Below are 26,180 nucleotides of genomic sequence, written 5' to 3' on the forward strand. Positions count from 1 at the left end.
ATTTGGATGCCATGGGCATCCAAATTTATAACATGATGTACCCTGTTAATCCTATTTTCTAACATGATGTACTCTGTTATTAGTATCTGTTACAGTCGGTGGACCTCATATTTTTAGCAACACTAAATATTGATTTTAAAAGTAAATGTAATTTCATTGTTCATAAATAAAAACAGTATAAATTCTCTAGAACACATTTGTTGGCTAAAGCCTCAGAGTATGAAGGAGTTTACTTGTGCATGAGTTAATGCACACACGTCATTTATACTACCAAGGTAGCTTTAATGCATCGTTTTAGTTATATCTCATATTGTGAATACTTTCACAACGAGTTGCCATAGTATTGCACTTCCTCGAATAAGTAACACTTCATCTATGGAGAAGACTATTGTTACTTATTCTGGGCGGATACCACCACCACCCAGACGGCATCGTTTCGAAGCTTATTGGCTTCTCATCGATGGGTAACTCCTTCAATATAAATTCTAATAAAAACAACCAGATAGAAAATAACACAAAGGCGGAAATCGCCCTAAAAGGCCATATCTTCTTCTTCAGTCCAATGGTTAAGCCGACATGCCCAAGAGAGAGCGTAGCAAGGACTTAAAAAAACAACGCACACTGTTACCAGAAAACACCAAATGAAAGAATGTCTACTATGTGATATCACATAACTGTATTAGCAATTGGCATTTTTTTTTCAGCTTAATGTATGGCGAAATGTTGCAAAAATTAATGTTTAGTCTGGAATGTTCTTTCGAATAGCAGATCAATAAAGACCTCCCCCACTAGATAGAAGATCTTTGACTTTGCACCCTACTCGCTGAGAGATCAGGTTTTATCTCCCCTTACAAGAACCACTATTTGCTACTTGTCTGATGTAACCATATTTATGAATATTATTAGCGATAAGTATAGTTGACAGCACGAACCACACTTCAGAGGATGTTCGTGATTATCGGCGGAATATATATAAAACACGTGAAATCCAGATGAAGCTTACCAAAGGGATTTTGCGTCTTTCTCTGTTGTGATCGTCTTTAGTGCTCTCACTGAAGCACAGTCATGAAAGAGGTACTTATTAGTATCCTTACTTGCCTCCTTCTTATAGGAAAGGCAGAAGAAAAAATAAAACTTCCAATAGGTAAGTACTAGCGCCATTGTATGTATAAATTGGATATGAATGTCGGTTAAGCCTAAGTAACTTGTAACAACATAAGGTAACATTGAAGAATATAATTTATAATATAGATTAATATATTATTTCGGTTAATCTAAATACAGTTAGCTCTTCAAAATCCGGCACCCTCGAGGATTGAGAGATGCCAGATTTTAGAGAAGTATACCTAGTGGTTGAGCATTTTTAGAGTAACACATTTCAAATTTCAATAAATATTAAGCGCAAACAACAACTTATTTACATCTATAAACATTTATAATGGCTATCTTCTCCTTTCATCTGCTTTTGTGGGCAGTGAGATTTACCTTTGTAATGAGTTGCCCTAGTATTTCACTTCTTTCAGGGGACAGTTTTAGCTATATTATAGTTTTGAACACTGATTTCGTGTACTGCTTGGTAGCTCACATCGAACAACTTCTTTACAACTGTTTTGTCTGCACGTTGTCACCAAAGACGACCTGCTCACTAGTGAAAGACCAGTTACTCTTGAAACAGGCTGTCATAGCAGTCTCACCTTTTAAAGAAATTGCCAATTAACCTTTTGGCAAGACTATCTGTTTGCAAGTAGGGGAAGTTTGCCTGAATTGGACTCCCTAATTTTGCAAGCTAATTATTTCGAAACACGTTGGTAAAAGTGTTTGAAATTTTATCATGTGAATCAGCATAAATACTTTTACCAAATAGTAATCAATTATATGCGTAATGGCATTAGAACAACTTTAAATAAATATATTTTGAAATTGTAGAAGTGGTCCAATGTAGGAACCTGGCTCCTTGATTGGACCAGTAGGTGCCTTAGATTGGACCAGACTGTATCGTTCTAGAACCATAAAATACTGCTTTTTATACACTATAGGATATACAGGGTATGTCAAAATTATGTTAACACTTAAATGGAATGAACATTTGAATTTTATTATTTTATTTTTTTCAGATATAATGGCAGATAGGTTAACGCGAGAAGAAAGAATGTTGATAAATGTTGATTACAATAAATGTTTTTTTCCATATAAGTGTTAACATAATTTTGACATACCCTGTATAATAGTGATAGATAGTAGCCAACTCTTAGAAAATAGAACATACTTTTTTGTTTAATGGGCTTACACACAAAACAATAGTACATTTTTTGATCTTTTTTTAACTCCAGCACATTTTTCGTGTACCCATTTATGACATAACATGCATTGGATCATATCGTGCATATTTTGCTTTTCACAAATAAAGCAATACCAGCTTTCATTATCTTTCTGTTCCTCAGTAGGCCTCCGGAGTTTTAGGATACTGTTGGTATTTAATTTTTTTCTTCCTTTAGGCTTTCGCTGTCCTCACAAGGAATCTCTTCTTCTGAATACCTTCCTTGTGAGGGCTGCTTGTCAGTTCAAGAACAAGCTGAGTGCTCTTCTTTTCTTCATTGCACAGCAGGTTTTGGGGAAATGCATTCTTTAGGTGTACGCACATAAAAACTGTGGTGAGACACTCATTCCATCCACAGAGGCTTGGAAACTTTGAAAAATCAGATTGAAGAAAGTTGCATTCTTGGATAGAAGAGCCTTCTGTTAGATTGCTGAGTACAGCAGATGGAGAGAAATGGTGATTCGGGATTAATTAACTGACAACAGTTAAAGAGTATCTTTGAAATTACCTTTCTTTCATTGGACCACCAGTCCATTCTAAGAAACAGTATGTGGTCCATTCTAGGCAACAAAACGCTGTTGTATTCAGCATTCTGACGTAGAGTAGTTAAAAGATAACAAAGCATGGAAATCGGCAGTAATTCGAGGAAATTCGAATATACTGATGAGTATTAATCAATTATAAAGATTCAGAAATCACCGAGAAATTATCGTAAAAATCGTAGCTTTGAAATAAGATAAAAGCATCAGAAACAAACTTCAATTTCAAATTCGCGCTACTTGCTCGATGAAGATGAAACTATTGTGGCAGACTCTGCTGGTAAAAATGGATAATAATTCACCATTAGATGCCAGCACAAACGTTAAAATCGTAAAATCGTATATTTTTCTCGGTGGTCCAATTCAGGCAACCTTCCCCTATCGCAATACCAAGGAAGCTCATTGCACAGGCAACTTTTTTTTGCCCTGAGAATTAATTATTATATTATCTATGCAGTTGAAGTCCTGCTGACCTCAAAAATAGATTAAAGGGAAATATTGTCCTGCCCTGATCTTATAAAGAAAGAAATGTCACTTTTTTTTTTTTTTTTTGCATGGATTCGTAAAGATAAATACGATCGTTGATTCCAGTGCCGGATTGCTTTCTTGATATTACCGGATTGTAAAATTTTGATGTTTTGTAAAATGTGACGCATTTTACAGAGTTTACTGCTGTATTAGATTAACTAAAATAAAAGTTGTTTAATTTGGCAAAAATCTGAATAATAACTTGCTCCGTTTATTGTGAATGATTCAAATCTGGTGGGCGACTGAAGGTATTTTAAAATGCCTCTTTAATCGGGGATGCAATCAGACGATCGTAGGATAGGGGGGTGTAAGGTGTCTGAGTGACTTATCGTGGCTTTTCAGCACGCAGAACATGGAAATTGGCTTGTAGCTTACGCTCCTATCACATTGACTACTGCAGAAGCGTATGATCACTTGCGAGATATGGAGAACATGAACCCCTAATTTTGATAAAAAAATAACCTGGATACACGATTATTATTATATGTGTATGACTTCGTAATTCTCTCTCTCTCTCTCATAAATCGATAGAAATCGATTTGTCACCTTACGGAGCTGCACATTATGCAAATTATTCATGCCTGTTAATAACATGGGTTGCGACCACATCACTTCATTCCCGTTTTTGACTTGCTCAGTGGGTTAGCCACATCTTTAGTACTGAGGATGACAAGTCATTGTTGTTTAGATTATTCTTTGAGATGGCGGGCCGTTGGAAGCTTGAAGCCGGGCAGTCGCAGCCAGAAGTGGCACGTTGGCTTAATATGTCACATAGTGTCGTCCTGGCACTATGGTAAGAGTTTCAGGAGACAGTAACCATTACAAGAGCTGGCCAAGGTCGCCCGAGGGCTACGTCAACAAGAACAGACCGCTATCTGGCTCTAGCAGCAAGGCAAAACCCTACGATATCCTGTTATCAACTTTCTTGGGGTTGTTGCGGCCACAAGTGAAACATTTCCAACTAAACTGTGTTCAGAAGGCTCAATTCAAGTGGCTGTACACAAGGAAGCCAGTGGTTTGTATCCCATTAACCCAAAACCACGGCAGAGCTCCTCAAAACTGGTGTCACGGACGTGTGACTTGGAGCCCTGACAAATAGGTACAGTTCTGTCCCCTAAGTCCCGTTTTAGCCTACAAACAGAGGCTAGACGTTATTTCTTCTGAAGACGAGGAATGCGGTACTGTCCCTCTAACATCAGAGAAAGGGACACTTACGTTGGAGGCGATGTTCTCCTGTGGGGAGGAATAATGATTAACGACAGCTCCATGTTTTTGATAGGGGTACGGTAACTGCTCAGTGGTACTGAGAACAGATCCTCAAACCCTATGTGCGACTTTTTAAGGGTGCGGTTGGTCCAGATTTTCTTTTCATGCACGACAACGCCACTGCACATAGAGCTCAAGTGGTGGAAGAATATCTTGAAACTGAAGATATCCAAGTACTACGGTGGCCAGTACGATCAGCAGACTTAAATCTGATCGAACATGTGTGGGATGCCCTTGGGCATCGCATTACACGCCGACAGTCAACACCTCGGTTACTTGGTGAGCTAAGGTCTGCGCTGGTGGAAGAGTGGGATTTTTTGGCACAGAATCTTATAGACACCCTTATGTGGAGGATGGTTCACCGCTGTCAGGCCTATTTAGCCGTTGGAGGGGATCATACGCCTTACTGATGTCATATGACCATATTTTCAAGCATTTTGTATCGACTTCTATAATGTGAACTCTTTTGGTAATTCTTATACAACCCCTACAGATGTCTTATGCTTGTCCGAAGTTTTTCGATGTCTCCTCATTTCATCGTTATTCCGGTTGGATAGACAATTTGAGTAGTCGAGACCCGCTAATTAGTGGGTCTCGACTACTCAAGTTGTCTGTCCAACTGTCTAATAAAGTTTCGAGACTTTAGGACCTCCACATATTTTTTACTCAATCTCATTGTTATTCCGTGATACAACACCATACCAAATTTTGTCCTGCTTCATCGGAAACTGCACGAGTTGCACCACGTTTTCTACGTGTTCTCTTAATTTTGTCGAGCAGTTTAGTTATGAGTAAGAAACAACACAACGAAAGGCAATCGAATTTAAGAGCATTTGTCTACATAAGTAATTAAAGAAGAGATATTAAAATTAAATTTTATATAATGTCCATCCTACCTTTTCTGTTTTGATGGATCTCTTACATGTACAGTACATATAATGACAAAGTTTATATTTTGACTCCGGCATGAGTACTATTTTGACAATATTTTTCTAGGGTGGAAACATACAGGAAGAGAATTAGATTTGTTTTAATAATATTTTATAGGTAACAGATGTAAATCCATGTCTATTCGTAACATAAATATAGGCATAAATTTATATCTAGATTTATATATTAAATACGTATTTAAACTGTAAATAGTACATTATAACGTACTGTTTTTAGATGTTCTGTTAAAAGAGAGTATCCGAACACTTTAAAGGTATCAAAAAGACAGGAATAAAAAATCAGAAGCTGCAGAACGCGTAAAACTGTACAGCAATAATAACTGCAGAATTATTGGTAATGGAAAGGATATCATAAAAAGGAATCCTTCTCTATCTGGTGAAATCGATGATAGGGTAAAATTGCTCAACAAAAGCATTTATTTATTCTTGCATTTTTAGCTTAATATGCTTCCGTTTGCATTCTAGACTTATGACGTCACATGTAGAGCTTATGGGCTGAGTGATTCACAAATGCAAGTTAGTAGTTTAGAAGGACCTTCTGCGTTAAAATATGAGTACAAAAAAAAAAAAAAAAGTCAATTTTTTTTTTTAAATCACTGCCAATTTCCCTTATGAGTCATGGTATTTTTCAAAATATTAGCTAAATTTCTTCTTAGGCCTCCAAATTATATGTATAATACCATATTTAATAAAAAGTAGTAAAAATGAATGTCCCATGACCACACGTTGTCAAACAAGCTGGATTCCAGTGATTACTGCACGAATTTTGAGTGAAAATGGCGTCACGCAACTTCTAGGTTTGTAAACATATTAACTAATTCATGCGTGTACAATGCATTGCAACCAGTTATTTAATTTAATTTTTATTTTTTCTGTTTTTAGGGGCACTGTTACCAGCTGATGATGCGATTGTTAGAGCACTTGACTACATAGTGAAACAGGAGAATGAAGATGGTGGAAATAGTAAGGTAGAGTTAGAACTAAACATGGATACTTATCAAGTACCTGAAGAAATCAATAATACTGGTAAGACAGTCCTATTAATTAATAAATTCAAAACTAAATTTATTGTTCATTTTAGTACAGAGAGAAATTTCTTAAACCCGGAGTGATTTTTCAATTTTTTCGCTTAATTTCTTCTTATATAATGGACTTCTTCCCCCGATCATGAAATAAGGAATAACCTTTTTGGTTTGTCTTATGCTTGTTTCTACTGGTTTCCCTGTTCATAGTCACGCTTGTAGTGTCATTTTTCATGCTGATTTTCCCCGTTTATATAAACTTATTTTCAAACAGTACAAAACTTTCATAGTCTGCACCAATAGGCTTTTTTTTCTTAAGTATGCTTTCACCGCACGCGACACAATAAATATACCTCTTATAAACTAGCAGATAATATTTTTTATCTTTATTTTATCTGCTAGTATTTTATATTTTATAATGCCTTTTTCTTTCATAATAAGCTTATTTTGAAACATTACTAAGTGACAAGTGTTCCATCTGAACTTATAAATCATAAATATATGCTGCTATCAGTTCACTAATGGTGTATCCACCATTATAGAACTGATGGCAGTATATAATTATGATTTACTGTCCTAAATGCATTTTAGGGCTAATGCCTCAGACTGCGTGAAAGTTAGTGCAAGAGCATCATGTTAGTACGCAGCGAACTTAAAACAACTGAGAGTGGCATCATTTTAAGTACGTACATCTCATATTTTGAATACCTTCACAACGAGTTGCCATGATATTGCACTACCTTGAATAAGTAACGCTTCACCAATGGAGAATACTTGTTACTTATTCTCAGCGGATACCACCACCCAGAGGACACCGTTTCAAGGCTATTTGGCCTTTCCGCGGTGGGTGGGTTGAACTCAACGAAACTGGATAAAAACACAGGGAGAAAAACAAAGACGAGTGGCAGATAAGTAACCCCAACTCAGGACCGCATTTACACAGTTGGATAGCCTAGGAATATTCTTTCCAGCAAACACTATAAAGCTGTTTAATAACCTAAATAAATATCAACCCTGATAAACTTTGCATAAGCAAGTCATGCAAAAAAGTTCTCGAAAACTGCTACCTCAGACACAGATGTAAGAAAACATGTACAGAACTCTGGACTTCCAGACAGGAGCTAGCGAGCATCAGGAAACCCGACCTTATCAAGAAATATATTTCAAGATATGTCTGACCCTTTCCACTCTACTCCACAGAAGAAACCAACTGCTAGAAACAAATATCTGCGCGGATAGTACAGTGGTATCGTCACGATCCTCCCCACACCAGGTGGAAAAGGCCCGGGTTCGAATCCCGTCGATGACGCGAGGAACTTTGATGGGCTGCTTTTTCACTCCGTGACTGAGTTAGTCGGTTTCAGGCTTAGATAGCAAGGTTTTCACCCCAGAAACTAGGGTTTTTTCGTCCAGCAAAACAGACAAATCGACCATAAAACAGACGCAATTAACAGACATAGGACAAACACAGCACAGCAGATGAATGTATTATTCGGGTGGCCTAAAAATAATAGTTTGTTTTTGTTTTTTTTTTTTTTTTTTGCTGTAAACAAATCTCATAGATGATTCTACATTTAAATATACTCTAATTTTATTTATAGACTTCGAAGACGCTTTCGATACACTATGGTGGAGGAGTGTCCTTCGTTGTCTTAGAGTTGCAAATTGACCTCAGTTATTATACCTTCCCATAAAGGGCTATTTTAGTAATCGCTCTGTCTTGATATAAAATAAACACCAGTCTGTATCCAGACATATTACTCGAGGCTGCCCCCAAGTGTCTATTTTGAACCCCTGTGTGGAACTTCTAAATGATTGGCTCCTTTTCAGTTTTGAACTGACAAATACAAATACAATAACTTACGCCGATGACTTATTCATTCTTGTCCACAGAAATTACAGAAGGGATCTAGAAACTTCTGCAATAATATTCTCTCAAAAGAAACTCACAGTTTCAGTAACAAAAACAAAAATGATGATCTTTCAGGGAAGACTAATTATGGTAGATCTCCAGTAATAAAATATCAAGGAAATTCGCTTCCTCTAGTGTCCACACAGAAACACCTTGGAGTTCTAGATGGCCGTCTAGCGTTCTCTTCACACTTACAGTATCTCTCTGAAAATATTAAGAACTTTGGCTGAACTGCAGTATAGGGTACACCGATGAAAGTGAGGAAAGACGGCAGTGATGGACAGGTGAAGGCATCTTCCACTCAGTGCTGTGATTGACAAGTGGATGTCACGCGAGAATACGTGGTTGTTTGGGATTGTAGCAGTAAATGTGTCTGCGCGGTTAGAACAGTGTTGCTATCACCGTCCTCCCCGCACCGGGTGGAAAAGGCCCGTGTTCGAATCTCGTCGATGATGGGAGGAACTTTAGTGGGCTTATTTTACTCCCTGGCTTAGCCAGTTTCAGGTGTAGATAGCCAGGTTTTTTCGTCCAGCAAAACAGGCAAATCGTCCAGAGAACACACGCAATTTACAGACACAAATACTGGTTTATGTATTACATTACGGGTAACCCTAATATAATAATTTTTTTTTTTGTATCAGTAAATGTGAAATTATCGTTCTATTATTTTCAGCCTTGTTGTTTGGAGGTGTGTGGTTTGATACCATCTTGTTATTTTGATGCGTTGTACGCCTGCCTTGTGATAAAGAGGCCAGAAACAACTAAACAACATAACAACACACATACTGCACAAACATAACGTTACACACATTTCTGACCTTTTACAGAGTTCTGTATTCAACACAGTGTACAAAGGGGGAGTAGAACTGATATTCAGGTGTCGTCTTACATAAGATACCATACATATCTAGATGTCTACATAATTACCCTACTAAATATTATTGTCGATCTAACTGCTGACCCAAAGAAAGAAAAAGAGAAGTGATGAAATCTTCTCATCAACCGTCACCGTCCTCCGACGTTTCATTTACCTATTCCAACATTGTACAGAAATGATTCTTCCCCAGTCTCTGCACATCATACTTAATAACAGGTCACCGATCATTGAATGCGAACCTCTTACAGTTTAATCTCACCTCTACAGATTCTTTTCTTACGCAGTGGCATCGAGGGCTGGCAACACGTGATTTATTCTTGCCCAATTTACCAAGATCTTTGGCAACAGATCTCAACTATCTCTTGGAAAAGTAGATGTCTACTTTACTCTTGGAAATGAACACGATTTAATTGCAAATAAGGAAACTTGAAATCTTCCAAGAATTTGCAAAAGAAATCTTTAACAGACGGCGCCAGCTAACTGGCTTCCCTACTATCAGGATATCCGCCTTATAACTCAATTGTAATTTCTTATGATATAGTTTCTTGCTCCCGAACAGAACTTATTGACCAACGTTCGTGTTTTTATCCTACTTAGTAAAGAACCTACCATCGTTGACCATATGTATGTTTTTCCTTTCTTCATGTGATTCTGATATCAATCCGATCGAGTTTTCTGTTTTGCCATGTGCCACCCTGTCCAAGTCTACCTGAAATCTTATTACAGAACAACGGCTACCAGACTTTACCTTCTGATTTCTCCGACTCAACAGCTGTGATTGCAACCCCCTGACTAAGCTACATGACGACTGCTGAATTCATTATTCCTGATGGCTTTTTTTTGTTTGTTTTACTTGTATGTATTTATTACTTTTATTTAATTATTTACCTTTTTTGACAATTAAATTTTTTTCATTTGCTTGCATACATTTCTTTTTATTATTTTAATATTTTTTATTAATATTACTTTTTTATTTCTTTTAAATTATTATTATTTATTTTTTTATATTTTTATTATTTATTATTATTATTATTTATTTTTTTATATTTTTATTATTTATTATTATTATTATTTATTTTTTATATTTTTATTATTTATTTTATTATTATTTTATTGTTTTATTTTATTGTTTTATTTTATTATTATTATTTTATCGTTTTATTTTATTATTATTATTTTATTTATTTATATATATATTTTTTTATTTTCTGCTGGTACCACCGGTTTGGGCTCCCATGGTACTCGATCTGCTGGCATCCACTGAAACTGATTTTTGCCCCAGTAGATGCGAGATTCTTTCCTCGTACGCGTATTGTTGGGGCCCGCCTCCTCGTGGCGTGAACGGGTACTGTGGAGCAGCCATCCTGGTGATCGCTGCTCCCTAGTAGCTAAGCGGCCAGATACGACAAAACAATAGAACAAGACACACATACTTCGCAGACATAACACCATACTCTTATCTGGCCATTTTAAAGAGCTCTGTATACATCACAGTGTACCATGGCGGAGGTGCCGCCGTACATAAGACATAACACATGTCCATACACACATGCTGGAAACAAAGTCTGCGCGTGTAGCACAGTGGTATCGTCACCGTCCTCCGCACATCGGGTGGAAAAGGCCCGGGTTCGAATCCCATCCATGACTCGAGGAACTTTAATGGGCATTTTTCACTCCGTGGCTGAGTTACTCGGTCTGAGGCGTAGATAGCAAGGTTTTTCTCCCAGAAACTTGGATTTTTCGTCCAGAAAAACAGACAGATCGACCATAGAACACACGCAATTAACAGACTTACAGCACGGCATATGAATTTAAATATTCGGGTGGCCTAATATAATAGTTTGGTTTTTGCTGGAAACAAAATACAGTATCATAATTGTCAAATACATAATTAATACACAATTGTCAAACTTATCTGCGAAAAGATTTAAACCTCCCAAACACTTCCTCGTTAATTTCACAAATATACGTGGTCTCAGTTCTAATCTCAATGATGTCCATTTCCACTTGAAGTCTGCCAAACCCCGTGTACATTTTCTGACAGAATCTCAGTTATCGGTTGATTCAACCATTGCTCATCTCAGTTGTCCGAATTATTCGCTGTATGAATAATCTGGAATCTCCGCTTTTCAATCTTCTCTGGCTTAAAATCTCTCTACCACACTCTGCCAAATTTATCTGTTGCCTCTGTCATTCTCCCAACTCAACTAATCACTTAGAACTCTGACTTTTTCTCTTTGAAACTTGACTTCCTGTCCAACTTAACTAACAGTGAGGTAATTTTCCATGGTAATTTTAATGTTCCCAATTCCGGCTGGCTTAAACTATAACGTCTTAAGCTGATTACAACCTTTTCTAGTTACGATACTGGTACCCTGGTACTGATACAATACCCACTTTTTTCTAGTTACGATACTGGTTGCAAGTTTCCTTTGTTGAGTTTTATTGCTGTTTTATTCCATAAATATATGGAATCAAAATGTGTTGTTTATATACACCGATTAGTCAAAGCATTATGACCACCTACTTAATAGGATGTTGGTCCTCCACGTGCAGCCAAAACAGCTCGTACCGGGCGAGGCATGGACGCTACAAGATTTCTAAATGTGTCTTGTGGTATCAGATATCAACACGTAACCAGATCCTTTAACTCCTGTAAGGTCCGTGTTTGAGACGCCGCAGATCGGAGTTGCTGTTCCAACACAAACCACAGATGCTCGATGGGATTGATGTCTGGGGAATTTGGGAGACCAGGGCAATACCTGGCAGTCTTCCTCATGTTCCGCGAACCAGTCTCGAACAATCCGGGTAGTGTGGCATGGCGCATTATCCTGCTGAAAGACGGCACCGCCAAATAGGAAGACCGTTGCCATGAAAGTGTGAACCTGGTCCGCAATGATGTTTAGGTATTTATTTTTATTTTTATTTATTTACATAAATACAAAAATATATAAACAGAAATACTCTCTATTTATACTCATTCGAACATGTGTAAGAAAGTCCAGCAGAAAATGGAGCTTCTCTTACAAAATTGTAAAACTCAACAAAACTATCAAGACTCAAAAGTAGAAGAAATGCGTGTATGCACACTAAATGACATTTATGTATGCATGTATGTATGTATGTGGCCTGTTTGTAGCGGCTCCAGGACCTGGGTCCATCTCCGCAAATTGTCTCTGTCTTGACTACAGAATCTGTGTAAACAGGGCCTGAAATGTGAGCAGCCAACACCTGAGCAACTGTTGCCCGCTGCCCGTCCCTAGGCACGTGGAGCCGGGCATAATCTGCTATCTGCGCCTCAGTAGTGCGCTAAAATCCTGCATCCATTGGAGGTAGTGCAATACCAGTGGATGCCAGCAATCCCGTACCCAGGACGCTCAGTCCTAATTACCAGCAGAAAGAAAAAATAAAATAAAATAAAATAATAATAAATAAATAAATAAAATATATAAATTAATAATAATGAATAAATAAATAAAATATATAAATTAATAATAATTAATAAATAAATAAAATATATAAATTAATAATAATAAATAAAATAATAATAATAATAATAAAAACACCAGTGATTGACATCTCTGAACAACCTCAGAGATCAAAAGAATTCAAGTCCAGGATGACTGGTAGGTGACACAGGGAACAGCTCAGCAAGAGCTTGTTGAATTATCCAGCACGGTAAAGCATCTGCATTCTTCTGCTGAAGACGTCATTGGTGAAGATTTGAAGGGCTTTAAAGTTAGTCTCATTTTCAATTAAGGCTTTAAGATTGACTTCTGAGATGTTCTGAACCTTATTTTTAAGTATTGTCCGTTGTTCTTCGTAGTTGGGGCAGGATAATAGGATGTGGTTCCAGGATTCCTCTTTCCCACAGGAGCAATGAGAATTTGTCGCTTTAAGAGCACCATGTCCTGTTAGGATGTAGGACGTGCTCATGGATGGGTAGAACCAATTACAATGCGACATATTCGTGGCAAAGGTGACACTCGGGATAAAAAGTCTGGTGACCTCTCCAGTGGGACTTTCATCCCATATAACCTGCCAAAGGGAGAAAAGTTTTTCCATAGGTTTATTTTATCCTGTTTGATATTTGTAGCAGAACTGCAGTCTGTTCCAAGGAGTGAGGCCCTATTTTGTTTGTAGATGCCTCTATAAGCTATATATGTTGATATGGGGGTTTGATGGCGCATAAGCTACTTTGGCTATAATGCTAAGCTATATATAGGTCCAGGGGGAGGGTCCCCTGATAGAACTTGCAGTGCATTAGTCGATGTTGTTCTTTGTACTTGGTGTGTCGCAAGCAGCATGGTTCTTTGCATGGAAAGGAGTTTGGCCCGGAATTTACTGTTAGTGACGCTATGGAACCAGACCCCAGCAGCATAGGAGACAATTGGCAAGAACACAGCTTTATAGTAGAGAGATAGGGTTCTTTTGGTGAGTCTCCACTCCGAATGGGAGATCCTGATGACGGTTGCAGTTAAGGCTTTGGGTTTGTTTGCTAAACTGTTCACGTGTGGTTGGAAACTGAGCCTGTCGTCCAATATTATGCCAAGGTGTTTAGTTTGTGCCACATATGGAATTTGCTTCCTGTGAATAAACACTTTAGGGAGTCTGCGGTAATCCAACCTGTTTTTGAAGATTATTAGCTTTGTTTTTGTGTTTGATATTTTTAATTTATTTGTGAGGTTACAGCTTACCAGGTCATATTTTGCTAGGTGGTAGACGTCAGAGTGGCTGACACATGGATGACTGAACCCGGGGTATCCCAGCTGAACATCGCCCAAAGCACGACACCGTCGCCACCGACTTGTTTTCGTCCCACGGTGCATCCAGGTGCCATCATTTCCCCTGGTAAACAACACACACATACCCGGCCGTCCACATGGTGCAACAAAAAAATTTTTTTTTTAAATATTTATTTTATGGTTGCCCGTAATTGAATACATTAACCCGTATTTGTGTCTGCAAATTGCGTATGTTCTATGGTCGATTTGCCCCTTTGCTGGAAGAAGAATACCCAGTTTATGGGGAGAAAAAACCTTGCTAACTATGCCTGAGACCGACTAACTCAGCCACAGAGTGAAAAAAGCCCATTAAAGTTCCTCGTGTCATCGACGGGATTCGAACACGGGGCTTTTCCACCCGGTGTGGGGAGGACGGTGACGATACCACTGTGCTACTGCACATGTCCACATGGTGCAACAGGAAACGTGATTCATCGGACCAGACAACCTTCTTCCAATCACTGAAGGTCCAGTTTCGATGCTCGCTTGCCCATTGTTGGCGCTGTCGCCGGTGAACCGTGGTTAGCACGGGCACTCGGAGCGGCCTGCGGCTATGCAGCCAGCCCCATTTTCAGCAGGGTTCGATGTACTGTGTGTTGTGACACGTTACTTCTATCACCAGCATTCCAATTACCGGCGAGTTGCGCCACAGTCGCCCTTCTGTTGCCACGTACCATCTAGGAGAGCTTTCGCTCACCTTTAGCATCGATGAGCCATGGTCGCCCAACACCTCGCCGGCAGTTCGTGGGTTTTCCCTCCTTCGACCACTTTCAGTAGGTACTAACCACGGATGATGGTGACGGTACCAATGCGCGTGTAGCACGGTGGTACCGTCACCATCCTCCCCATACCGGGTGGAAAAGGGCCGGGTTCGAATCCCGTCGATGACCTAAGGAAGTTTAATGGGCTTTTTTCACTCCTTGGCTGAGTTAGTCGGTCTCAGGCGTAGATAGCAAGGTTTTTTTCTCAGAAACTGGGGTTTTCGTCCAGCAAAACAGACAAATCGACCATAGAACACACGCAATTAACAGAAATAAGATACACAGCACGGCAGATGAATGTAATTATTTGGGTGGCCAAAAATAATAGTTTTTTTTTTTTTTTTTTTTTGGATCTGCTCTGACCCAGTCGTCTGGCCATTACAATTTGGCCTTTGTCAAACTCGCTTAAGTCCGCTGCCTTTCCCATCTGAAGAACAATTACATCACAGCTAAGTTTAGGGGTGGATTTTATAAATCTGAGTTATGTTTAGAGACTGGTAAAGTACATTGGACGCAGATTAATATAAAAATATAGTAAGAGAAAAATCCAAAGTCTGCCTTTGATCCACGTGCTTTCTGATCTTGACTGTTGGTTTTCGAATATTTACATTTGGCTATAGCTGTACATCTTAGTGGTTGGTTTTAATATTTTGAAACTTGGATTTCTTTTCTGTAAAGCCTGCTACGGTGCATTGCTGGCAATCAACTTGGAGGTGATTAATTAACTGTAATGCTGAATTGAGGAATAATCTGTTCGTTCATTTTGTTGCAGTCTCTTGAGGTGAGTTCAGTACAGTGGAGTAAATATACCATTTTCTTTCGTTGTTGCTGAGACGACGACCCGACTGATCTTACAGGAATCACTTATTCCAGTGATTAGTTTAGCCAGAAGGATGATATCGGCTTCTTTAATGCGAATATCCAAGGTTTTGATGTTAAGGTTACTCTGAGTTTTTGATTTTGAGATTGTAAAATGATATCGAAATCTGATATTTAGCTATCGTATATCCAGTACTCGAATGCTGTAAATTTCTTGGTTGTTGTATGTGCTGCCCCAGACCAAATTACTCATAAATATGCCTAGTCCATCATTCTTTGACCATAGTACAGCGTAAATAGGCGCAAAGAGTCGCTAACAGTCTTTATATCTTTTTGCCTTGTGTGGGTATGCCTGAGAAATGTCATTTATGATGGCCTCGGAGAGATGAGGGATCATTTTATCGGGCTGCTTCTCATGGTTCAGACTCAGATTGTTGGTTTTAATGCCAAAAACTAACAATGCTGAATCTTACATGATACTTTGGACAATTCTCCGGTGTCCACACTGGCAGTTCTGTGGGAATGCTTCCTTCCACGGCAATGCTCCATATACAGCGAGCAGTGTAAAAAATCTGGTTTGTAGAAAACGAAATCGAACAACTCGCCTGGTCGCCCAGAGTACACACCTGAATCTGAACGATCAACTTTAAGATGAGACCGCCAGATGACAAAAACTAATACATCTCCTTCTATGACTTAACTGTGACTTCACTGGAGATGGAATGGACAGAGAATTGGTCCAAAGTGTTTCACGGCAGACTGATGCTGTTATCGGAGCGAAAGGTGCGTTACACTTTTACTCCCGATGACAGCACGGAAACCTTGTTAATTTGTTCATTAAATTCGTGTTTTTGCCATACATGATGGTGTCCGAATACTTTTGGTCGTTTAGTGTATTACAGTGTCTTTTATCTAATAAGAGAAACAAAACTGTGGTTATTTTATGGTTCCTCCTCGTATATCAATGCAAATATTCTCAGTGAAAGATATTTATTTTTTATTTATATAAAATAAAATATAAATAAATATATGCTGAAAAATAAATGTTTTGATTTATTTTCTCTCTAAGTTGTGTCTACTCATGATTTAATATTTGGAATATTCGAATTCTTTACGTTTATTCTATTTTCAGTTTGTCAGCTGCTTCAAAGAGACATTCTGACACTAATTACCTCCAGTGGGAGCTTGGAAGAAGACGATTTACGACAGTATGAATCTATACCACTACCAGTTGTCAATACACAGTATTCCAACTCCAGGATTCCAAGTGTGCTTGATTTGTACCCGGATACCTTGGAAATTGTTTCAGAGCTTATTCAAAAGGAGCAAAAGCCTTTTATTTATTTATATGATGAAGATATGGGTGAGTAATATAAATTAATTTCTGCTGTCCATGGAACCATTATCCATAGAGATACTGTTTGAGTAACGTTAATAATGCTGCTTGACTTTTTAATACCTTTAAATTTTATTTATTTTATTTTTTATTGTATACCAGGAGTTGAACCTCCTGGTATACAATACCAGGAGTATACCAGGAGGTTCAAAAAATATTAGAAGCACATACGAACCAGGAACGAGTAGCATGCAGTATGTTCCAATAGTGGATCCAATAATGAAATTAAATTTACTAGCGGGCTGTGTCATATCTACATCAGGCGATGAAGACTTGTAAAAGCGATGGGTAAGATGAAGTCAAGAGGATTTCATTACTTAAGTAAGAAATTTCCAGAAATCAGTGCCGTGGAAGTGAAAAAGGGAATCTTTATGGGACTTGAAGTCAGAGAGTTTCTGCATGATGAAAGCTATAAAAAATGCCTCGGTGTATTAGAACTAAAAAGCATGGCAAGATTTCAAATGGCATCTTGGAAACTATTTGAGTACCCTCAGGTCTCCTGCTTACATAGATGGTGTTCAGAAACTTCTGGATGCATATAAAGAAATGGGAATAGAAGCAAGAAATGAAACTTCATTTGTTGCATTCGCATTTAGACTTCTTTCCCGAAAACCCTGAAAGACATTAAATCATCGTAAAATCGCGACCGAATTTTCTATCAAGGAAATCATTAGCACGACATTTTTAAATTGTACATTTTATTTTTTACAGTAGTGTATTGTATTATTTTAACTTGGTGTATAAAGTGAACTGGATTTAAACTGTAAAAGTGATAAAAATGTAATTATTATAGCCCTGTGTTTAGTAACGAAATCGTTATCGTATCAAGAAAACCAAAATTGCTAGGAAAAAAAAAAAAAAAAAACGAGAACATATTTAAAATAAGCGCAAAGAACTGGTTTAGGTGTGTTTACATCTTTGATGAAAAAAAAAAAAAAAAAAAAAGTCATTTTGTTGACCAGTGTTATCAATTGATTTTGAGGATTATGGAGCTAATCCCCAATCCTCTCCATATCTCCTTCCTTTTATTCTCATGATTTTTTTCCACCGGGAAACTTTTTGTTCTCATAATGAAATCCACGCTGAAAGGAGGACAATTTGACGGTATAGAGGCCATTGCACGGAATGGAACTTGGTGGCGGTTAGTTCAAATACGCTAAGGATGTAGAGTTGCTAGAACGAGTACAGAGAAGGGCAACAAGATTGGTGAGAGGAACAAAGGGGTGCGCTTACGAAGAAAGGCTTAAGTCCTGCAAGTTGCAGCATCTGGAGACTAGGCACCTGCGAGGTGATCTGATTGAGGTGTATAAGACCTTGAATGGTTTGAGCAGACGCAATGCTGACAGGATACCTCCGCTTGCCCAGATTAAGAACCTGAGGGGGCATAGATTCAAATTGAGGAAAGACAGATGTAGGATAGATGTGCGGAAGTTTGCTTTTATCCGGCGGGTAGTTGATTGCTGGAACAGACTTCTATCTGTTGTTGTGGAAGTTGATAGCTTAAATAAATTTAAGGCTGAACTAAACAAACATTTGGAGTGACCGGATGGGTGAAATGGGAAGGGGGGTTTTTTTGGCTGATGCTGTATAAGCTTTTCTTGCATCATATGCCTCAACTAATGCTGTTTCCAACAGCTCCATGAGCGATGTCATAAGTGCGCAGCAGCTTAAGGCGATTACTTTGAAAAATATTAAAAATAATTTTTTTTTCATTATAAAATTTGGTTTACTTTACCTTGGTTTAGGTTAGCACAGGTGTGTGAGTAAAGCGCCAAAGCAGCTAAGGCTGTGAGGCTTCACTATATTGCGCCATGTAATGGCGTGTACTCTTCGGTCGGTTTGCTGTTGGTTGGGCGAAAAACCCAAGTTTCCGGGAACTGAGAATCACGCAACCTTCGCCAGGCGAGGGTTACAGCTGACTAACTCAGTCACATTGTGAATAAATAAAAAAATAATAATAAAATAAAATAAAAAACAATAAAAATGCCTCACATCATTGAAGGGATGAAATTCAGGCCTTTCCTACCTGTCGCATTAAGACTGTGGTTATAACCAATGCGCTACCGCGAAGGCTAGAACTTAGTTGTCAAACCTTGTATAGTAGAAAACAATTTTTTTCTTAATTTTAAATAACAATCAAAATCATATTAAAACCTATTTTTTTTTTTTTATTTCAGGCAAAGAATCGGCAGATAAATTTAAAAAGCTAACACAAATGCGCTCTCTAGACGTTCAAGCTGTGAAAAGTGCCTCACAGGCAAAAAAATATCTAGAGGAGGCACTGAAACAAGAAGGTAAAGAAGAGGATGTCGTATCCGTCGTTTTGGCCATGGATGCTGATTCAGCAAGAAATGTTATTGATGAGTTATTGAAAGAAAACAAAAGAAAAGACGAAACCTTAATGCAGATTATTTTGACGCATCCAGTAAGTTAGCAATTTCTCTTGGTTATAGTTCATAGCTCTATGTCAGTGATTCTCAAAAATGTTTCCCCATGCCCTCTGAAGAACAAAAAAATGAATTTATAGCCTAGTTTTATTTGTGACAGCTATCGATTCACAGTAATTACCGACTGTTTTTAATTGATGGTTGTGGACCACGATCCCCCAGGGGATCCGATCCATAATGACCAGTCGATTAACTTAAAATTTATAAGTTTCAAAACTGATAACAAAATTAATGATTGAACGAATGCATGAACCAAACTTTTAAGATGCAGGTTATCACTACTATAATTAAACTTTGGCTGTCGCATATCTGTTGCAGGTTACGGACGAAGTCCTTAAACAACAACAAGTTGAAAATTTACCACCAGGCCTGGTCGTGACTTACCTTCGCTTAGGAGATCCTCAAAAGCAACAAATAAACAATTTAAAAGAAGAATGGAAGAAGATATACAGAGAAGAAAATCCCAAAGATGTGGTCCCACAACTCCCAGTAAGTAGATCGAGCTGTAATTTTAAAATTAGCTGTAAAAAAATTGTAATTTTAAAAGTAATATTTATTACATTGACTTTTTTTCCATACTTTCACAGAAAAGAAAAATAATGATCGTTGTTTCTAGGTAGAAGTAGTTCTTCTTCGTGATGCCGTAACAGTGATTGCTGATGCCTTGAAACGTATAGTCAAAGAGAAACCTGAATTAGTGAATGCAGTCCAAGAAGGGATACACTCACCAACTGATCCAAGTAAAGAAATAACCATTGGTTCCTGCAAAATGGAGCCTCTTGTGATTCAGCAATATGGCCACGAAATCGTACAGGCCCTCAGCGAGGTAATTTTAATATTAAAGCACTTAATTTATTTTCATTTAAATTGAAATAAACAAAGAAATAAAATATATATTCCACTTATTTATATTATTGAAAATTGTTGCTTTATTTCCAAGCTTCCCGTGTGTGTTAAACTCAATTTTTCGTTTTATTGCTTGTTAGACTGATACCGAAGGACTCACTGGAAGAATTCAATTTGACAAAGATGGCAACTTGCGAATCTCTAAATTTGACATCAAAAGGACAACAAAAAAAGAAGATAAGAAGGTAAGTCTGAAATAACCCTTTTCAGTTTTAAGCACAGAAATATTTTTTCTGATTAAATGATGCTAAATTTACGCGAATGTAAGAAAATGGGGAGGGCAAAGTTAAGCGTAAACTTTCCAATGCTTCTTAGACGTTTAAATGGGACTGACTTCGAGATATATTGGACATTTTGTGAAAATGAGAAATGTAATTTAAATTTAAAAATTCATCTAGCAGATAGAGCAATATGTTTAACTGAACTGAATATCGACATCAAACTGTAAATCCTAGATGGTGATCTTGAAGCAGCATTTTCTCGTTTGTATTTAATTATATGTTTCTTTTATGTAAATGCTGTAATTACATGCAAATAGAGTAAAATGTGACTTGATTTCAAGAAATGAAAACTGTAAACCTCAAAGTGGAAGGCCAACTGCCAATTTCGTTTCAGAACATTTTCAGGATATCAGTAATTATCTGATGCAATCATCCGGAAATCACTGTCCTCCTATGACAGTGATTTCCCGAATGTCGTGTGGATCTTTTCAAAGAGCTTCACACAAATGAAAACTTCACCCCTATTAGTACTGGCCATTGTTGAGACAACTAAAGAATGGTGAACGATTCGCAGTTGCTAATGATCATGTTACACCAACGTATTATTAAATCGCACGGTTTACACCATGAAACTTGGTTCCACCTTGCATTAAGAGCCAAAAATATGGATCTGAAGCAGCGCCAATCGACATGCACTTTTCATCGAAAACACCTTACATTCGGAGAGTTATCTACAGATTTATCAAATTTTTTCCGATCCCTGGAGGATAAATTAATTAAAAGTGATCATTTATTCCCTCAATGAGATCATTTAATATACACTGAAAGGACAGAATTCAGGGGATACGTGGTTCCTGGGCAACGCGACGCTGTCACCCCTCTCGCTAATGGACGAACCCATTGCTTGGCAGGTATATAGGTACACTGCATTCACGCAGACGGTAATTCGATGTCAGTATGGATAAACGTCGTGAGTTAAACGACTTTGAAAGAAGGATGATAGTAGGTGCCCTACGCATGGGTCACTCTTTCGCGGATGTGGTACAGAAATTGCACTATCCCTCAAATATCAAAAGTGTATCGGGAATAGGCCATTTCCAGAATAATATCTCATCGTGGACAGCGCTATGGGAGGATAAAAGTGGTGGATGAACGTGGTCTTCGACGTCTGTCTCGCATTGTTTCAGCCAACCGGAGAGCGACATTGGCACAAATCACCGCCGACTTCAACGAGAGAGGTGCCAGAAAAGTCTCCAGCAAGACCATCAGGCGATCATTAGCCACAATAGGTTATGGGAGCCGCCGACCCACTAGAGTCCCATTGCTAACACCACGATACAGGACTCTACGCCTCAACTGGGCGAAAGAACATCGGCATATTGCTTGTTAGATGCCGATGATTGGAAACGGGTCTCCTGGTCCGATGAGTTCCGTTTCCAGATATTTTGAGCGGACGGAGAGTGCGTATCTGCCGAAAACCGCACGAAGCTATGCACCTGTTGGGACCTCTGGTACGTCTAGATGCATATCTGAACAGTCCAGGTTATATATGTATATATGTATGCATGTGTTTTCTGTCTATGGTGGCTCCTAGGCGTATGCCTATCTCCATCTAATGCCTGTGTGATGGAATACAGAATCTTTGTAAACGGGCTTGACATAATATTAGTGTGTGTTTGTGTATGTGTTAGTGCGTGTACTGTATGTGTTGTTTATGTTGTTGCTGTGCGTGTAGTATGTGTTGTTTATGTCAGGCCACTTTGCCACCAGGGAGCAGCTATCACCTGGATAGCTGATCCTGGTGCCCAACCTTGGCACCTGTACCAGTAGTCTGTGCTGTAACTCACCGAATCCCGCATCCACCAGTGGGTATGCCATACCGGTGGATGCCAAAAAAAAACACTACTCATAAGTTGCGATATCTTGTACCTAGGTACCAGCTAAAAAGAAAAAAAAAGTCCAGGTTGCATGTCCATCCTTACAGACCATCTACATCCCTTCATGGTTATCGTGCACCCACAGGGCAATGGACTCTTCCAGCAGGACAATGCGGCTCCCCAAATACCGTTCACCCACCGGACATGAATCCTGTGGAGCATCTTTGGGATTCTGTGGAAAGGTCCGTTCGAGCTTGAGATCGTCCACCCAGGAATGCGACGGAATTATGGACAGCGGTGGAGCAAGCATGAATGGAAATACTTGTGCAATGCTTTCGTGAACTAGTGGACTGAATCCCTCACCGTGTAACTGCCCTTATCTGGGCGAAAGGTTGGCCTACCCGTTACTAGATAGGTATCCTATGATTTCTGTCCACTCAGTGTACTTTCCAGTTCTAAAAATTACTGGCTTCTAATAGATAGCACGGAAAATGTGGAATGATGGCAGATTCTGTTTGCTTGGTAATTATAAATGTACTTTTAAACTTCGTTAAAAAAAAAGTATTCAGTGTTCTATCTGGGATTTTGAAGAATACATTTTTATTTATTATGTTTTCTATATCTTTTATTAACATTTGCAGTACTGATTCTAGATAAAATACCCTTCATCAAATGTCATATGCAAAGACATTTGATGGAGTACTTCTTTTAAATTAATGAGTAACATTAACTCTTAATTGAACACTCACGTTCAAAAGAGATGTAGCAGGGAAATCGTAGCACGGAAGAAAACAAAGTGATAAAAAGAAGTCCTTGGACTTTACACCACCAATAAACTATCCAAGCAGTTGTTTTCACCAGCGAGGTCGACACAAGAAACCAAAAATAAAGCGATATTAATTTCACAACTTCTTGGGAAATTAATGTACATAAGAACGTATTGCATACTTAGATGTAATCTTGAAACTGTACCCTTTCAGTAATCATTAAAATTCGAATAGTTATTGGAATATTGTTAAAATTAATTTTAAAATCAATTAATATTAATGTAAATCCCACCTTCGTGGATAGAATAGTTGGTAGAAACGCAGACCTCTCCACACCGGGTGGAAAATACTTGAGTTCGAGCCCGTTGATAACGTAAGGTCGATTTTATTTCAAATCGACTACAGAGCACACCCATTTTACAGACATATTATATATGGCGCAATATGGCATTGGTTACTTATGTGCTTAAAACCCTACAACAAAAACAAACAGCGATCGGATTGTTGGATGAAAAACCCGATTCTCCAGAGATAAAACCGTGCACAAAGAAACACTCGGCGATATCGACTAACTCAGCCATATTGTGAAAAAAAGCCATATTGAAACGGGATTCGAATGCAAGCCTTTCCCACAGTGGTGTAGAAGGACTGCAGTTGTACATATAAAAGTTATTTTTGTTTGGTTTCTGCCAAGGCTATTAAGGCACCGTGTAGTGTATCTGTAAACATATAAAAATCTTTCTAAACATCTGACTTGATGTTTAGAAAGTCATTATCGAAGAGTATTTAGGACCACTTCCAGCTAAAGTCATTTCTAAAGCTGTGTTTGTAATTTAATAAGACAGATAATGGCCCCTCTGAATTTGCAGTATTTCGTTGAGGAATAAAACAAAATACTTTTTAGTTATTAGTGTAGATTGCTTTTTGTTTTGTCTGTGCTTAGTGTCTTCATCATAATTGGGTTTATCATTTGTAATCACACTGATAAAATTAGACAATAAACTATTGAATTATTTTTATTTTTTTTAGATTGGGACGTATTCTACAGAGAAGGGACTTCAACTAGATGAGGGTATTGACGATCTTCTAGAGAAGTCTAAAGAACTAAAACCAAAAAAGCAGAGAGAGCAGAAGGAAAAACAGCCTTCGGAAAAAAGTTCAGAAAGAGATAGCAGTGAAGAGGAAGAAGACGAGGATCTTAGAGAAGACACAAGACGTCCTTCCAGGAAACCTCAGAGAAACAGAGAAGATAATCGTAGAGGTGACCGAAGACAAAGCTCAAGAAAAATTGGAAGATACGGCGAAGATGATGAATATCAGAAAGGTGAAAAATATTCTTGGAATGCTGAGGAGTTTGAAGATGAAGATCGCTCCGGTGAAAGAATGAGAAGACCTGGTAAATCTGGAAGAGAGAGTAGTGAAGAGGAAGACTTCCGAGGTAATAGACGAAGAAATCATTTGGGCACTCGAATTCGTGATGAAGACCTCAGAGAGGAAAAGAGAAGAAATCAATGGCAATCTAAGAAGGACCGAGAAGATGATGAAGACCTGGAAGATTCATGGACGCCTACAACTAGAACTTATGAACGGAGAAGAGAACAAGAAGTTGATCAAGACCTGGAAGATTCATGGACGCCTACAACTAGAACTTATGAACGGAGAAGAGAACAAGAAGTTGATCAAGATTTGCAAAGATACCTGAAGAAAGAGGAGCTTACTGTCACAACAATTCTGGTATGCTTTACAAATGATTGTCAAGTTTCAACGTTATTAGTGTTATTTGCTGTTTTTTTCTTTTTTTCAATAATAATAAGGGTGCAGTACCACTTAACCATTAGGCTAAATCGGCTGTATCCCAACAAGGTGAAGCCGTTTACGGTCCCGTCTCCTCTTTTGTGTTTTTTATATTTTCTGTTTCGTTGTTTTTATTTATAAACAAATCTGTATTTGTAAAATAATACCGCTAATCTCATTAAAATTATGTAAATGATATATTTTCTCTCTATAAGAGGATGCATCATGTTATTAGTCCATTGCATTCAAATTTCTTGAGAGGCCCTGCCAGGGTGAATCAGTAAATAAGGGGGACTTTCATTTTCAACGAATTTATTGACATCCAAACGAGAAAAAAGGAAATTATTATTATTATAAAAAAAAAAAAAAAATTGTCTCCTTTATGGGTTTTTTTCCCACCCCGTGGCGGATACTGGGTGCAATGGGGTGGTTGGTTGTGTCCGGTTACTATTATTATTATTGTTGTTTTTATAACTGTTGGTCAAGAAACTTACTGTCTTACTAGTAAAGTCTCTTACTATCCTATAAATGTTCAGGATCGCAGCTTTCTGGAGTTCCATGTAAGTGTTCTCTGGGAGGCCTATTGGTGCTAGGTTAATATGGAAGCTCTTTGGCACCATTCCGGTGGTTGAGGTGGTCGGGATGGGATGGTCATTACTTGTTCCACATAACTTTGAATTCCTGCCTTGGTCTGAGTACTTCCTGATCTTTTCCTCGTATGCTTTCTGAAGGTTTCCGTAATTTGTAACCGCTATGTCGATCAAGTAGGTGGCCATTTCCTACTTGTCGATGAGGGTTATGTGTGGTATGTTGCGCGGGATCGTCTTGTCCGTTATTGTGGCAAGGTCCAAGTATAGAATGTGAGTAGAGGTCTCTAGTATGGCCTGAGCCTGGTACTTCTAATATGTTAAATTTTCTTTGATCAACTGGTATTTTTGCTCTAGCTTTTGATCAGGGCCGCTGTGACCCTATGTGCCACCAGTAAGCGAAATCCAAT

General features: G+C 38.2%; 1 protein-coding gene across 1 annotated transcript in view; it reads left to right on the forward strand.

Moving 5' to 3' along the window:
- The first annotated feature begins 957 nt into the window (after positions 1 to 957).
- Positions 958 to 26,180, forward strand: part of LOC150090588 (uncharacterized) — a 64,959-nt gene continuing 39,736 nt past the window's right edge. Inside the window, exons 1-8 of the mRNA XM_090386249.1 lie at positions 958 to 1,144; positions 6,483 to 6,626; positions 16,908 to 17,138; positions 19,349 to 19,596; positions 19,937 to 20,107; positions 20,235 to 20,444; positions 20,605 to 20,709; positions 24,419 to 25,123. Of these exons, the coding sequence (XP_090242375.1) occupies positions 1,066 to 1,144; positions 6,483 to 6,626; positions 16,908 to 17,138; positions 19,349 to 19,596; positions 19,937 to 20,107; positions 20,235 to 20,444; positions 20,605 to 20,709; positions 24,419 to 25,123 (1,893 nt within the window). The 5' untranslated portion in view covers positions 958 to 1,065. The remainder of the gene's footprint in view (positions 1,145 to 6,482; positions 6,627 to 16,907; positions 17,139 to 19,348; positions 19,597 to 19,936; positions 20,108 to 20,234; positions 20,445 to 20,604; positions 20,710 to 24,418; positions 25,124 to 26,180) is intronic.

The sequence above is a fragment of the Mastigoproctus giganteus genome, chromosome 1, assembly GCF_048544385.1.
Source record: "Mastigoproctus giganteus isolate SK-2022 chromosome 1, ASM4854438v1, whole genome shotgun sequence".
Classification (NCBI taxonomy): Eukaryota; Metazoa; Arthropoda; class Arachnida; order Uropygi; family Thelyphonidae; genus Mastigoproctus; species Mastigoproctus giganteus.